We start from the raw sequence: 16,759 nt of genomic DNA, 5'->3' as shown, positions 1-16,759 counted from the left end.
TTAAATGTTTTATAAAGATAGAAAATCTTTGATTCCATTGCATGGCACTGGTGCAATTTTAAAAGAAAATTTCTCTGTGTTCTCTATTTTTTCCTATAAGTAACACATTTAGTGAATTAATTGATTTATCCCGTAAGCGTTGAATTGATTTAAATTTTAGCAATAATCATTCTGGATTTTGATATATAAGTATCACAGTTCCGCAGTAGAAGCGATTGCGATGTAATGTATTCAAAACAATATTTCAATATATGTACAGGTTGTTTCAGATACATTGATTCTGCTAAAATATCGTATTTCTAGTTTGAAGTTTTGCTCATAAAAAAGTCGGTTTCATTTTCATATTTAAACCGAAAGAGATGTGTCTTCTTCTTTCACTGCTTCGAATTCTTTATCTGCATCGTCTTCTTTAGTGTTTCTGGTAAGGGCTTCAACACTCTGTAAATCTTCACATTCAGTATAGTCATGTTTAAGATCTGTATTGTCTATTGTGGCTTTAGATTCGACAATATCTAAATCTTTACATTCAGTATAGTCGTGTTTAAGAATTTTGGCATCCAGTGACAGTGGTTGATATGGATGAAGGTACCCCGAATCCCGGTAATTATCCTCCGAGTTGTCTCCCTTCTCAGGGGATGAGTACTCGTGAACATCTACTGCAGAAGAAACAACTAGTTGATAAGGATTGCTAGAACTGTTGTTTTTTTCTTTCTTCGAATGTTTGCTTCCACCTGGCTGAACTTTTTCCTTTTTCTTGAAATCTTTTTCTTGATTTACTGCCAATTTAACATCGGACAAGTACCTCTCGTCAATTTCGTCATAATCATTTTCATTTGTGATCATCTCACCTTTGGTCCCATGAACAAGACATTTTATATCCATTGCCAATTCGTTTGTATTTTGTTTAGGCACATTTGCACCTGCTTTTCTTTTACCCTTTTTATAACAGATATAAGCCATTAAAATACATATAACAAATGCGAGTAATCCGAAACTACCAAAATATACACCACTCTCCTTGTTTAGAAAACCTAAAAATAATAATTTTTTATATTAGATTTTCCAAAACTATACAGTGAAGAAATATTACAATTGAAAATTTTTAGGTTTTCTCTGTAATGTATAATATCCCCAAGGTCTCCTTATTTGAGTGATATTACTAATTATGCTGTATAAGACTGAAATAAACCGAAAATTATAACACACTACGATGTCAAACTAAGAATTATATCTCTTAAAAACGTTCTAATATTATTTTGATTTCAAATATATATTTTGAAATCGATTAGCCCTGGAGACACATTAACTATTGAAATGGGTTTCTACCGTAGTATAATATGTACCATTAATGTCATCGCTGTCTTATTATAATAGTACATATTAGTTTTGTTACTTTATTCAAAATCAAATGTGTGAAGATAAACAACAACGTTTTCTAATTATCATGTTTCAATATTTTACCTTCATTTTCAGAGTCCTTTGCTGTCTTCTCTATAACAAACAAAAATCATGAAATTTTAAAGAATGGTTTTGTTTTACTTTCATTTGAGGCATTTCATAAAAAATATAATGGTTTTGATGAGACAAATTAATGTTTGGCTTTTCCTTTTACATTCATAAATATATCTAGGTATAGGAGGAGGTACCGATTAAGTATTTACAAAACAACCTTTGCACCTACAAAATGAGTGTTGATGTCAGACCATGGGTAGTTTTTGTCAAATGTGTATACTCTACTTTGAAAGCTTGACATGTTGCACCATTAATGTATAAAAAATATCTATTATTTTTAAAGAAGTGTTGATACATGTATTTGTAATTACCATTTTTAATTTATATAATTTAGGAACGGTAGATATCTAATATTATAGAAATATTTTTAATGAAAATGTGGAATAGTCATCTTATTAAGTTGGGTTATTTTTTTCAAAAGCAATCATTCAAGAAAGCAAGCAAGCGTTTGGGAACATCTGTTTGCAATCTTCAGTCAATGACGGTTGTTTTGTATCATTAGGAGACAGGGACGTATACGCATATCTTCAGCTTGCTGGACAATGCACGTCACAAAATAGAAATTTAAACTCAATGATCATAGAAAAATTACAAGTAGTAAATCGGTAAAAATGATAGGACAAAATACATTTCTCTTAAAATAGTTGAAAAGGAAATGCCTAAATTGTTTCACCCTAATTATTTACCTGTGATAGGAGTTATATGTTCCCCTGTTATAAGCTGATTTGTGGACTGTATGCATCCCCGAATATGATCACAGCTGAATAAATGAAGAAAAATATAACAATTATTGATAAATGGTAAAATAACAAAAATACTCCGAGGAATATTCTAAACCGAAAGTCCATAATCAGATGTAAAAATCAAAAGTTTAAACACATCAAACGAATGGATAACATCGGTCATATTCCTAACTTGTTGCGGGCATCTTCTTATGTAGACAATGATAGTTTGAATTTATCTGGTTATATAGATAGCCAAACCTCTCACTTATATAACAGTCGCATAACATCAATTATATTGACAACAATACAGTGTTATTTCGTTTCTGTGTTTTCAGACAGTGTGTCGATAACATAATATATCTTGAAAACTATAATTCACTGTTTTGGTTCACTGTTTCGTTTACCTGCATAAAAAAGTAAATGGCTTAATCCCTTCATTTTATTATAGTAAAGACTTGGTTACAATACAGATTATGATTAATATCATCACAGCACAATTAAAAAATTCTTAGTATTTTTGTGGTAGATAATATATCCATGATTTTCGAATAGCAAATCATTTAAACAGCTTTTAATCTGAAACAAAAACAAAAGAATGCGTTCACATGCCTTCTAAACTGAAAGAGGATTGTGTCTGCCATTTTGTAATTTTAATGAACGTCATTAACATATTACATTGAAAAGAAATAATCCTCTCGAATTAACATTATATTATCATGTAAAGTTTGGTGTAGTACAAAATATAAGGCCATACCTTTCGTGTGTTTTGCAATGACATGTGTCTGCACATTTTATACCAAACTGACCCGTCTTGCAAGGTTCGCATCTTGTTCCATTAGATTCATATCCTGTATCGCATTCTAAAATTTAAAAAAAAAAAACATATTTTATCAATTTACTTTATGCTATTGTAATGCGTCCTTGTATTAACATATGCATTATGTCATTGGAATAAGTATTAATTTCATGATAGTCGAGGAAATATTGAGAGTATACAAAAAGAGGGATACATGTAATATGTCAAGAATAGATTATAACCAAAAAAATACAGTCCAAGAAAACTGGACAGTTTACCAGATAGAAAACTGCTAAAAGGCAAAACAATAGTAAACCAAAAAAACTATAATACTACCCTGTAATTACGTACTATGCAAAAAAAACCGAAAGGGAGTCACATAGCAGTCGTGGAATTGTAACCGATTCCTGCTTCACTTTTGATCGTCGAATTACTCATTTAAAATTTGGTGCCAAGTCACGTGCGATGAACGTTTTTGGTTGGCATATTTGAAATGAATATTCCATAACGTTCTACCAAATTGAACCTTTACTTCCTTACAAGATGTTCAAGAGCAACTTAGGAATTATCGGTTAAGGCTTTTTATTAACTCCTTTCAACTCTACTTTGATTATTTTAGAAATTCAAATACCAATGTCCTTTAAAATTGAACTAATTCCTATATCATTTCATTATTCCGAGACAAAGCAATTGGATTTTTTTCTAGAGACGCTTAAAAAAACCTTGGCACTAAATTTGCCATATTGCCACTGTTTAATATATCTTCAAAAACCTATTAAAACTTTTATGAGTTTGTATCTCTCATACGCCCTAGAACTAAAGCATTTTAAAAAAAAACTAGTAATTAAGGTAACCTCTGCAAAGGAAATAGATAAAGACCACGAGAGCACTTTCGGGCCATGCACAGACACCTCTTAGAGCTATTTGAAGGGTTCTTAAACGTGCAGGGAGTACTATTGAGCTTTTCAATTACGAAAAAGGTACTTTAACCCATCACTCAAGTATAAATGTTAGTTTGACGTCTTCCAACATGACACAAAATTTGTATATAATATTTGATAAACAAAAGTTCCAAATTGTGCTCACTGCTCTCAATCTCTATAATATAGTTCGTCTGGTAGTTTATTCCAGTCTCTTATGGTCTGCGGAAAAAAGCTGCACTTTAAATATCTTTGTTTGGCCTGATCTGTACGTATCTTTTAATATTCGGTTGTTGGAGTCTCAAATTTCTTCTTGGTTTTAGAATATGCAATGGAATAGGCCGTATAGCAACCTTTTCATGGATGGCTTTATGAAAGAGCGATATACTTGCTATTTTTCTTCTGGTTTCTAGTGGTATCAGGTTAAATTCTTCTAAAAGTCGTGTAACTGTTCCAGACTCTCTTGGGTAGTTGCTTTTAATAAAGCGTATTCAAGGTGAGGTCGGACAAGGGCAAGATAGGCTTGTTTCTTGACTTCCTCAGGACAGAATCCAACATTTCTTCGAATGAAGCCTAGTGCTCTTTTTATTTTAGTGACAACTTCGTTAACATGTTTGTCCCATGCCATTGTGTTGGTAAATTCAGCTCCTAGGTATGGGTTTGATGCAACTGATTCACAGATATGTCCATTGATGTTGCAGTTGAAGTTGATGGTTTGTCTATTTTTGGTTATTGTATCCTTTGTTGATATCGTTAGCTAGGTAAAGTAAGCTATCATCAGCGAACAGGCGAATCATTGATGTTATGTCGTACCCTATGTCGTTTATGTATAGGAGAAACAGCAATGGTCCTCAAATTGTTCAGTGGGGTACGCCGGATGTTACTTTAGCAGTACTTGAACTGTCCCTTGCAGTGTGACTTGTTGCTCTCTTTGTGTCAAACACGCTTCTAAGCAGGCAAGTGTGTTTCCGTTTTACCATTTTGATAACGTCGACATTCTTACTAGAAGTGACTGCGTATTCCTACATCCCACTAGTCAATGGGGTTTATTGCTAAATAAACGTCCTGGGAAATAAATATATCAACATTCGATATTGGTTTGGGTTAAATATGCTGGTCTTTGTCGTTCCTTCTATAATACTGTAGAAGCAAAACTCGAAAACAGTAAATGTTATTGGTATTCATTTCGTGCAGTGAATTATATAAAATTCGAGATTAATAACATATTTTCTAATAATTAATTCGTATAGTAACGTCTCATTTATCTATGCAGTCTATCCCGGCTCCAATTATTAGACATTTCACTAACATTAAACTTACATTTAACAAGTAGATATACATATATTACCTTCGCATATTCCACTGCTTTCTTCATAGTGACGACAACAAAAGTATAATGTTCTTATAACGGTTTGTCCACTGACCATAACACTGCAAATATATATACTCATATCTTTTAATTTTGAACAAAACGTATGTATCTATTCTAAGTTAATAGCTTGTAGTACAAATTGTCGTTGGCTCGTGTCTTTGATATATGTTTTTTTTGTAAATTGTTGTATTTGAATAGGCCATTAGTTTTCTCTTTTGAGTTGTTTCTAATTTTTCATGGCGGGGCCTTTTCTTGTTGAAAGCCATAATGTGGCCTGCTTGCTTACTACCACTACATTTTGACTCCGGCTGATAGTTGTCTCATTGAATAACAATTCTCTAAGTGATTCTCTAAAGTTAAGAAATATTGCATCCAACTGCATTGTAAAATGTAAAAATAATTTATATAAGCGTTGTGTTCCTTTTGAAATTATGTTAAATAGATTTAATAACTGTTTGAGCTGACTATGCGATTAAGGTTGAGCTCATTGTTGAAAGCCATACAGTGACATATAGTTGTTAAATTCTTAGTCATTTGATCTTTTGTGGAAGGCTGTCTAATTGACAATCATTCCGCATCTTCTTATTTTTATATATGGACGTTTTTAGGTTTGGGAGAAAATAGAGGTTAAAGGGTGATATCATTATTTAGAAATAACAAAACTTTTATGATTTAAATGAAACTTTAGTCTGTGGTAAACGAGTAAAGGTACCCAAGTTTCTAGAAGGAGAAACAAACTGAAATTTGATATAACTATGTACATGCCAAAGAGTAATGTGGAGATTAACGAAAATACATTTAAACGCTTTGGTATGAATATAGGATTTTGAGACCACAAACAGAAAACAAAATTGACAATTAAAAACACAGATACGGCCATACAAAAGTTCAAAGGTTTAATAAGCTTGATATATTGCTAGACTTCTATATAGTAAACCATCTTTTTTTCGAGAAATGAATGCTAATCCTATATCATTTCGATCCCTTATTATATTTTATAAGGAATAATACACATTCACTGCACCAATAGGGGAAGGTGAACTTTGGAATTCAAATCAATGTATATGTTACCTTTTTTCTTTGCTGCAAACTCCCAATTTAACACATTGTATACTGGGCAGATAGAACAAAACAACATAAAACATTATTTGGCCAGCATCCATATTGGAACATCACTTTCATCTAAATCGAATATAAGGAAATAATTTTTTTATCATTTCAAAAACAATAAGTTATTTCCTGCTTGATATACTATAGTTTAATTGTAATTCCAAATACATACATCCAATAAAACATGAATTTTATACTTGAACGGAAACAATAGAAAAGTATTCTGATATTCAACTACATTTGAATAAAATGGAAAACAAGTTTCCGTGTTTCATGTTTTATTAATCATGAATATTTTATTGGTTTTTATAGATTAAGCTTCTTTTCACTGTTCTAAACAGGGGCTACACAGTTTTTGGAAGAGGGGAAGAGCAATTTGCGCAAAAAGAATATGGTGACCCAATAAAGAGTTACAATACCCTCAAAGTTTTACGTTTTCATAAACTATCTTTGGTATGGTCATAATTTTAAAATAAATTTTCAATTCAAACTTCGAAGTTTTCAACATACTAAGGATTTCCAACCCAGGAAAATAGATAACTTAGGCTTTTTTTAAACAATGGGGAGGGGACATGAATGCTCCTCAATTCCGTGCTTTACTTCGATATATTTCAGGACCTCAGGCTCGAAATAATTACTAATTTAGTAAAAATATCTCCTCTAGATTTATTTAGATGAGACTTTATTGAACATTTTATGAGAGTTATTTTTTAGATTTGTTTTTCTTCTGTGGCAGTCTTCAGTATATGGTCACTTTAGGATGATTTATGAAAACTATTCTGTTTTGTTTTTAATTTCTGTTATTCGAGCGTCGTCTTTTATAGACGATCGCGTGTCTGACATACGAACTTTATCAAGTATCTATGACGAGTTCACTCATAAATTGCATTTTATTTACATAGAATTCGTTTGCGTCAATTAGGAATTGCAATTTCTACTACATTAAACTAAACGACTTAAAGCTAGCAGTTCCACAAGCTTCTATCATCTTTCTTTAGTTTCTGTTGATCATTTAAAAGATGTGGTGTTGCTGTGGTTCAAAGGACACATCAAACAGAAAAAGGTATTTCAACAATTATATCATCATCTATAATAACCACCATAGATTATGATATAAAGAGCAGAACGAGTTCTTAAAATTTAACACTTTTCATTACAAATCAGATGTTGTCGACAGTCGTCCTCCTTTACGTAAAAACAATTCTCTATTGAATCATCGATGTAAGAATGGGCACAAACTTGCCTAAAAGAATATTTTCCAGTCGTTTTCCATGTTTTATATATTATTTTAGTATATATACTGTTAAAATAAAAAAGATGTGGTATTTTTTTTTTTTTTTTTTTTTTTTTTTTACTTTAACAATTTCAAACGTTATGGTATTGTTCTGATAGGTACACCCACCCCTTTAGTGTGACCTATATACTTGTCTTTGTTACAAAAATAAATAGAATATCACGTGACAAAACTACAGGTAAGTCTTTATAATGTTTATTATAATTCCTTCTACGAAGCTTTAAATATACTTGCTTTCTTTAATTTATAGTACACACTTTCGGAAAAGATAGATAAAACCACTTTTTTGAAAAAAAGTCTGTTCGGTCTTTAATGAATCTATTTTATCATTTCCTTTCAAAGCCATAAACATACTTCTCATTATAATTCAGAATAAATTATGTATGGGTTAAACATGTTAAACTGATGCAAAGTAAAAATAAATATCAAAACCTTTATAAGCCTCACTTAATTTTCAACTATTTTATGCAGAATTTGGATTTTATGCTTTTTTTTATATATATATATTTTTTATATATATCAGCATTTTACAAGATCAATGACCCAATTTCGAAGCAAATGATTTTCCGGAAACCATTTAACATTTCTCCTACTGTTTACAATTGAAAAATCGGTCAAACATTTTTAGATCACGTTTAAAAAAAAATATGCACAAAAAGCAAAATACAAGAATATAAATATTATGAAGAAAACATCGGAAATACTTCTTTTCCCTTCTTAATAAAAAAAAAACTTGTCGATACTTGTGTATAAAACTCGCGGTCTCATTTAAATATTTAAATATATTTTTATCAACATGTCGTCAAAAGAAATTGGATACCACGCATTTATCATGCTTTTAAGGTACATATGATAAAACTGATGAAAGACCCCTAGTAAATTAATGAATAATATCATTCTGCATAGAACAATAATATATTGATGTAAATAAGTTACACCAATTCGGTCTGACATATTCAAACAAGAAAACTATTAACGGCATAGTTTATCATGATGAGTATGTTTTACGAAAAAAAAAATATGACGCTTATGGGGTTCTTTCTTGTGCATTTTGTTACTTTATGTTTTACAGATGCATTTATTATTGCTTATGTACCTTGGACTTGCCTCTTTTCCACTTACTTACTGCCTCGAATTCTTCTGTCCAAGTACATCGCAATGGTTTTATAGAGCTAAGACCGCTTGTAATTTTGCAGACCAATATTACTGTTTACATGATGACAACAATAGAAATTATACAGAAATATGCCAGGAAACCCCTACATTTGATTCTCCAGGTATGACCATTTATAAGATGATTGTATAAAAATAATGAATTCTAGAAAAAAAAACCTTTAACTGGTTTTGTCTACAAAATTGTTTAAACTAATGCCGTATTACTATATATTCTTGTTTTACATATTCGAAACGGACATTAATTGAATTTTTACCATGGCATTATATATATCTCTATATTTTTTATTCTTATCAAAGGTGCATTCAAATTCGTTATTTCAATTTTGATTTTTTTTTTTCTGGTTTGAATTTGATACATGGGACGTCAACTAAACGTATAGCAAACTAAACTCCACCTTATGTCCCAGTTGGTGTATTATGATATGGATAAGATCTTATGAAGAACACAAATTTTGTATTTCCGTTTACCTATATCTGACTATTTACATCAAATAACAGAAAAGAATTATTAAGTCATGACAAGAGTGAAATCTAGAGGACAATACACACAGAAGGCAAAACAAAAGTGACATTTTTTTTGGACAAAATAGTTAATGAAATTTTTTCAAATAATTTTAGGTCATAAAGTAGTAATTGTTGGTGGTATTCAAGGCGTCGACTGTGAACATGATGTATACCAACCCTTCAAATACTGGACGAATGGTAGTTCTACCTGCGCATTTAAAAAGACCCCCTGCAATGCAGAAGGACAAATTATTTACGACAACGGTACTACCAAGACCGATAGACAATGTCGCTGTGATTACCGAAGGGGCTACAAGTTTATCAAAAGGCCAGCGTATGCTTGCTACTGTGAACCATCAAAGGAAGATTGTTCATGTTACAAAAAAGAGTGTCCATCTGATTTTGTACTGACTCCAGGTAAATAAACACAATTTGCATTAAAAACAATTGATCTTTTTGTATTGGTATATGCGTTTGTCATAAAGTTTTCTGTTTGTTTATAAATCATTGTGTGGAACACTAGAGGCTAGTTTATAAAATAGAAGTAGACGATTTGTTTTAAGACTTTAATTTTTTTATTTTCAAATTGAAAAACAATTTACAATAATTCATTTTAAGATATAATAAAAAAATTAAGATTTTTTTGTATGTTTATTTCAATCTTCTAAGAAAATCTTTCAGACTATAACTGTGTAAAGCTGTCAAATTGGAGTATGACATCAACTTGCAGTATGATACCGGATAATGTAAGGTAGGTTCAGTATTTTCAATAATTGTAAATAACTCCATATAAAGGATATGAATATATAGTAAACAATGCATCGCACTCGCTGTCATATTTTCATGCTCAGTGCTTGAATTACGAAATAATGAGTCAATACTAATTTGGCATATATATAGTTAAGTCCATGTGATAATGCACATGTGTACCATGTGTTAAATCGAGATGACTTATATTTTGTGGTAAAATAACATAACAAAAGGTTAATCTTCTACGGTATATCATATTTCAATGTTCATTGAGCTGCGAAAACGTATACTTACACGTTGAAATTGAAATGAAAAATTCACAAAATTTAAAAGATAACGTTGACAGCAACTGCATGGTTAACTACTTCAACCGGAAACTTTAATTTGATACTAACAACCATATCTCATTGTTCAATGGCATGGACTGATGAATGAACAGACTCGCCTACCCTTAAACAGAACGCTCTCTTTCATCGACTTCAAACACTCAAAGAACATGCATTTAGTATGAGACCCTCCTTTTCCCTTTTCCATTCTAGCAACAAAAACAAAAAATAAGTTGCGTTCGGTATTATTATATTACATAAATTTTGAAACATAAACAATCCATCAATATTTGAGTGTGATATTTCTTGTTTATGCATATCAATATTAGCCTCAATGTAACGAAGCATCTATAATATCATTTAACTTAAAATCTTCTATTTGGTAGAGATAAAGAAAGACCATTAGCGCAAATCTCACAAATGGATGAGGAAGGTAAAGTAATGCCATGTATCGCCTATATATGTTTCGTTCTGTTAATTAGTACTACGTTAACTATAGCAATTCCTTTACAATCATACCAAGAATGTTCCAAATAAAAAAAATCATGCATCATTAGAGCACACAAAAATGACAATATACCATATTTATATTTAGTGGTTGGAATGTTAGAAAAAAATTTCGGTCACAGAATATGAATGAGCAATGTTTACGTATTCACAAAGTTTATCTGCGTTTGCGATTTAACTTTTTTCGATGTAACTATCTAGGACTGAAATTAAAACATAAAAAACAGAGACCATGTGGAGAAACAGAAAATAATAATATCATACCGGAAATTATAATCTAAGGAAACCAACTATCAAAAAAGTAAACAATAAATTACGTAAATTTTCTCACTTTAATATAGTTATGCCAATTCTGATTTCACTTCACAGATAACGAAAATGATAAACTGTATGGATCGGAAGCACTTTTCATGGTTCTCTTCCATCTGGAACTCTCCAAGCCAAAATATTGAAACCCAAAGATGTATAAGTACCGAAACATATAATAAATTATATATAATAAATTATATATAACAGTTACCAAAAATGATAGGTAAATCCATCTAAACGATGGTGATCTGTAACAGGCAATAACATCATGGATATGTCAATATCTTATCATACTTATTGAATTTCTTTTGAATTGTTGTCTTCACAACATCTCCTAGAGTTAACACTATGGAGTCATATAAATATATAGGTCTTTGAAAATGCACATCTAAAATGTGACGAAAAATTAGTAAAGAAATGGAAATCATCTTTACTCTAAAACTATTGTTAAGCGATATTGTGAAATATATATATATTTATTGTTTTTGCAGGTACTAAGAAGTCAAGTTCCATGCCAAGCATTATACTCAGCATACTCATTGGACTTGCCAATATAACGATTTTTATCACTGTCTTGTTGATCATTCTGATAGGTAACTTGTTTAATTCCATGGCTATGATTTCTGATTCCTCCCTACTGACGATGGTAGAAGGTACACTCTGTACATGCCTGTCACATGTCATGAACCTAAAATTCAGTGGTTGACGTTTGTTGGTGTGTTAAATTGTTGTTTTTGTTCATTATTTTTACATGAAGTAGGCCATTAGTTTCCTCGTTTGAATACGTGGTTGCTGACTTAATGCCCTAATTGCATTGCTAACCATACTGATGTTTGATTTTATTTACAATTTGTTTTAGCATTATAACATCCTATTCAAGTATGCATCTTCTTTAGAAAAGAAAAACTGAATTCAGTTTAGAGTTTTGTCACGGCATTATTCATGCCATGTAATATTCAAATGAAACTGAATGCATGCTGTGAAACTAAATGTGAAATGTTGCAACAGTCCTGATCATGAAGTTTTTAATTCAATTTATGAGTTTGACTGTCCATCTGGTATCTTTCGTCCCTCTTGTATAAAACAGCTGTACTAGTATTCAAATTATATGCGCAAACCATTTTTTTCTTTTTACAGGTATGGGAGTCATATGTCAGTCTTCAGGTGCGGAAGTTATTTTTCAGTCACATAACCATGTTCCACAGGATAAAAAAGGTACTTTTATAAAGTTTCAAATACTTTGAACGACAACATTATTTTACTCGCTACTGGTATTAACAATATGTGGATTCTTATAACTACTAAAGAACTTCTGGAAATTTTCAAATCACGGTCTGTTTCTGAAATAAGTTCTAACACCACCATTCCCCATGTGAACTAATATTTTTTTTCTAAAAACATTGAACGGCCAAATTATTTTATATTTCTTTTATGTGACGTTTTTATTTTATGACGTCAAACACGCAAACCAATGCATGTGGTTTTTTAAATTTGATAGATGTTTTCTGTGCGTTTTTGTTAAATATGTTTTTGTTTGGAGATTGTGACACAGACGTGATGACTGCTGTAACCATATTTTGACTATTGTCTGTTTTGTTCACTTATTGTTGTAAAAATAATGGAATGTGATGCGACTGTCATACTAGTAAGAGCTTTAGCGCTATAAAATCAGGTTCAAGTCGCCATTTTCTGCTTTTGAAAATGCCTGTACCAAGTAAGGAATATGACAGTTCTTGTCCATTCGTTTGATATGTTTTATCATTTCATTATCAATTCATGACCATGTGTCAAAATGGTGAAAAGATTGATTGTAAAACAAACTAATAAGTGTTTTGTGACAATGGTCAATGGTCAGTGTTCTGTTATTTAATCATGACAAGGTATTCATTGATATTTTGACAACAATAAATTACTTTACAGTAATGCTTTTCAAATAAAAAAAATAATATTAAAATGATTATGTTCTAACTCAATCCAGAAATCTTAGATTCTGCTTTAGCTAATTCTCAAACAATCTGTTTAATATATATAGTATGTAAAAAAAAGTAATGCCATGTAATGCATGAAATTACACAACATTTTTATAAAGTAATGCATTAAGACAATAACAATCAAAACCAAGGAGTAAACAAAGACTCACAAAACCAAAAGACATTTACATCAACAGTTACAAATAATAAATAAGAAACAACACTAAAAACCGGGAGTGAAATCAGGTGCTCCGGAAGGGTAAGCATTTCCTGTACCGTATACAGCACCCGTTGTGTTATTTCCTTGTTCAGTTCGGTAATGACTGGGGAAGAATATCAGATATGATTTCTGACACACTTTTGACATAATGGCATATCGTTCAATTTCTTGAGTGATGACCTTAATTTGATTGATTCATAGCCCTGTCTTAGCAACTTATTAAATTAAATTCAATTACAATTACATCTATTGATTAAAGATTCCAATGACCATGGTATATAACAAACCATCAGATTATATGTTTTATTTCATTTTAAGTGTCTTCTTTTATAGCAATCAATTTCTGCGATTATAAATATATATGTTTATTTTGAAGGTCAATGTCGATGTCTTTCAAACATGTTCTTACATTTTGAAAAAAAAAACAATAATAGTAGCAGAAACACAACTCATTTGCCAAATTAACCGTTTAATGGTGAATGACTAATTTATCGTTTCAATACCATCAATGCAATGTGAAACGGAGTATTTTATTTTATTATAATTGAAGTAATCGGGTTTTTTTTTATAATTAATGGCAATTAAACCATTCTTTTGATACCGATTGGTCAAATACAAATCCAACAGCCGTAACATCTTGTAGTAATTCATTAAGTAATAAAATGTATACATGTTTCTTTTTTACTGGAAACATCTTATAATTATTGAGGATTACGTCATCGATTTAAATACTAACATCAATCAGTATTATTTAGTTGAATTTACTAAGTGACATAATACTTAAAACATACACTATTCTACTCTACTTCATAAAGATATAATGTGTTTTAGATTTGAATACCAAAGTCAAAGAAGAGTGGAAAACAAAGTTTAATGCCATTATTAAAACAAATGCATTTACGGCAATATTAAAAAGTATTAAGCAAAGCCAGATTGTAATTGTTACTGGACCCGATGGCTGTGGAAAATCTTCTTCAACATTCCATGCAGCTCTAAACCTTGAGAAAAACGACGGTTTCAAAATTTGGATAATTTTTGATACAGATGACATTTTGAAATATTCGTCAGCAGAATCCAAGATGATATTTTTATTTGATGATGCATTTGGAAGGTATTCTGTTGATAGGTCAAGTACAAAGTCGTTGTATCAAAAGGATTCCTCTTTGATAAATATCCTAAAAGGGAACACAAATCTCAAATTAGTTATGACCTGTAGATCTTACATATACCGGTCAGCAAATAAAATTGAGACATTAAAACTATTTTGCCACGTCGATTTTTTGTCTGCAAGCTTGAGCCTAACAATTCAAGAGAGACGAGAAATAGGAGAATGTTATATTAACACAGAAAATATGAAATGTCTAAATGATGACGTTATCATGTTATACAATTTTTTTCCGTCCCTTTGTGCCAGATTTTCTGAGATCAACAATGAAGACATGATTGAATATTTTACATTCCCTATCAGTTATATTGCAGAAGAAGTAGAGTGGTTTCGGTCATTAGGTGATACTGTTTTCCTAGCGTTTGCTGTTCTTATTATTTGTGGAAATAAAGTTAATAAAAACCTATTCCACTCAAACAGCGACATATATAAAAGAATGCTGCCTGAGTTATTGGAGGAATTAGGTTTTAACGGAAATTCTTCAAACGCATTATTGTTATCAACTTTCATTGCAATACAAGATTTGTACGTCTTAGAGAAAACAACTTGGTTTGAATCTCTTCATAAAAACATTTTTTTAATGATTTCACATTGTATAAGTCAACATATGATACGTAGTATTATTCTATATGGCGAAAGTTCGTTTATACAAGAGAGGCTTCGACGTTCATCGTCTGGTGAGAATGGTTCTAAGTTTGATATTTTGGTCCCCGAAGAATATAAAGATATGCTCTCCAACAGATTGCGGAATGGTCTACGGGAGTGAAAACTAAAAAAAATTATTTCAGGGGCCAAACTTTCAGAGATAAATGTGTGTCAGTTTTGAAAACTAATCTAAAGTTATCTCTATCGATATGTGGCAATCACGAGACTATTCTTTATAGTGTACAGGAGCGGGTTACATAGAGTTTGCGTCTTTTCTATGGAATTTATTGTACAGGAGCGGGATACATAGAATATGCGTCTTTTCTATGTAATTTATTTACTAAAAATGTGTGTCCAAGAATTGGTTAATAACAAGACCTCAACATATTCTCAGGTTGCTTTTAGACAACTGTGCAACAATTAACGTATCTGATACGAATGGACGAAAATCGTTGGAGTTTCTATATCTATTGATACATATCTCTTGTCAAAGGTCCAAACTTTTGATGATTTAATAAACTATTTGAAAAGCTTAGGTTCTATAAATTCACATATGGATTATTGATTTATAAATAAATGGATATATGTAGATACTGCTCCTGTGAACATAATTGTTGTTAAAATAGTTAAATATGCATTTGAAAACATGAAAGTTTATTTGTCATTCGGTAGCAAGGAGCTTAATAAAGAAATAAATATAGCTTTTACTATTTTCATTATGGTTTTTTTTAATATAAAATACCCAAAATCTGGAGAATTCCATAGTTGGAATAAAAGAGAAAACATTTTTAAAAACAAGCAGAAAATATAAAAACAAGTCTAAATAACTTGTAATGTGTTGTACTACAATGTACAATTTTATGCTGTTTAGCACTTTTTTACATCGGCAAACTGATATAGATGCTAGGTGAGAGAAAAAAAACTCACAACATTTAGCAAGAGTTTAAAATCTTTAAAAGGGAGATGAAAGATATACAAAAGGGATATTCAAACTCATGAGTCGAAAACAAACTCACAAGTCTATGGCCACAAAAAAGATACACAACAGCACACCTGAATCAACATAACAACACGATACCCTCCAAAACCCGGAAATAATCTATTGTAATTAAAACCCGAAAAAGTTTTATTCGGTATGTAACATTCATGGAAAAGAGGACTGGATTGCCGTTATAATTCTAACATTATCGTCGTCATATGTGAACCAAATATTTAGTATGGACACCAGTCAACCAGTGAATAATTCCAATCTCACCACCTTGAACTCGAGTTATAATTGTTACTAGATTCACATACAAGATTTTGGTTGACGTCTACAAGTTGTATGCATTATACAATATACAACTATGACCTTAATGAAAAATGAATGTCCAAAATCATTAAATCCGCAATATTTTCCGTGAGTAAACAAGCGATATGGCGTATAATAATACAGATTGTGGTTTTTTGTTTTGTTTA

The 16,759-nt window shown here is 31.0% G+C and overlaps 1 protein-coding gene and 1 long non-coding RNA gene across 2 annotated transcripts; one reads left to right on the top strand and one right to left on the bottom strand.

The window, feature by feature from the left end:
- Positions 1–226: 226 nt before the first annotated feature.
- Positions 227–6,511, bottom strand: LOC143043123 (uncharacterized). The gene is made up of 6 exons (XM_076215577.1): positions 6,397–6,511; positions 5,302–5,384; positions 2,992–3,097; positions 2,199–2,272; positions 1,462–1,491; positions 227–1,031 (listed from the first exon to the last, which is right to left on the bottom strand). The coding sequence occupies exons 1-6, from the start codon at positions 6,486–6,488 to the stop codon at positions 346–348; spliced, it is 1,071 nt and encodes a 356-aa protein (XP_076071692.1). The 5' UTR covers positions 6,489–6,511; the 3' UTR covers positions 227–345.
- A 2,264-nt stretch (positions 6,512–8,775) lies between these two features.
- LOC143085113 (uncharacterized) lies at positions 8,776–16,002 on the top strand. Its single transcript, XR_012981245.1, has 7 exons — positions 8,776–9,006; positions 9,524–9,826; positions 10,091–10,160; positions 10,872–10,918; positions 11,793–11,894; positions 12,439–12,516; positions 14,323–16,002. It is a non-coding gene; the product is annotated as an uncharacterized LOC143085113 (long non-coding RNA).
- Positions 16,003–16,759: the final 757 nt, after the last annotated feature.

This window comes from Mytilus galloprovincialis, chromosome 8 (genome assembly GCF_965363235.1).
Source record: "Mytilus galloprovincialis chromosome 8, xbMytGall1.hap1.1, whole genome shotgun sequence".
Classification (NCBI taxonomy): Eukaryota; Metazoa; Mollusca; class Bivalvia; order Mytilida; family Mytilidae; genus Mytilus; species Mytilus galloprovincialis.
The sequence above is the reverse complement of the archived record's forward strand: the minus strand, read 5'-3'. Positions and strand labels throughout refer to the sequence as shown.

Bases quoted from the DNA above. Each gene is read 5' to 3' on its own strand.
- LOC143043123 (XM_076215577.1), bottom strand. From the start codon at position 6,488: ATGGATGCTGGCCAAATAATGTTTTATGTTGTTTTGTTCTATCTGCCC. The intron at 3,098-5,301 runs GTAATATATGTA...TTTAAATTTTAG, and splicing joins AAGCAGTGGAATATGCGAAG to AATGCGATACAGGATATGAA. The intron at 1,032-1,461 runs GTAAAATATTGA...TATTATTTTTAG, and splicing joins AAAGGACTCTGAAAATGAAG to GTTTTCTAAACAAGGAGAGT.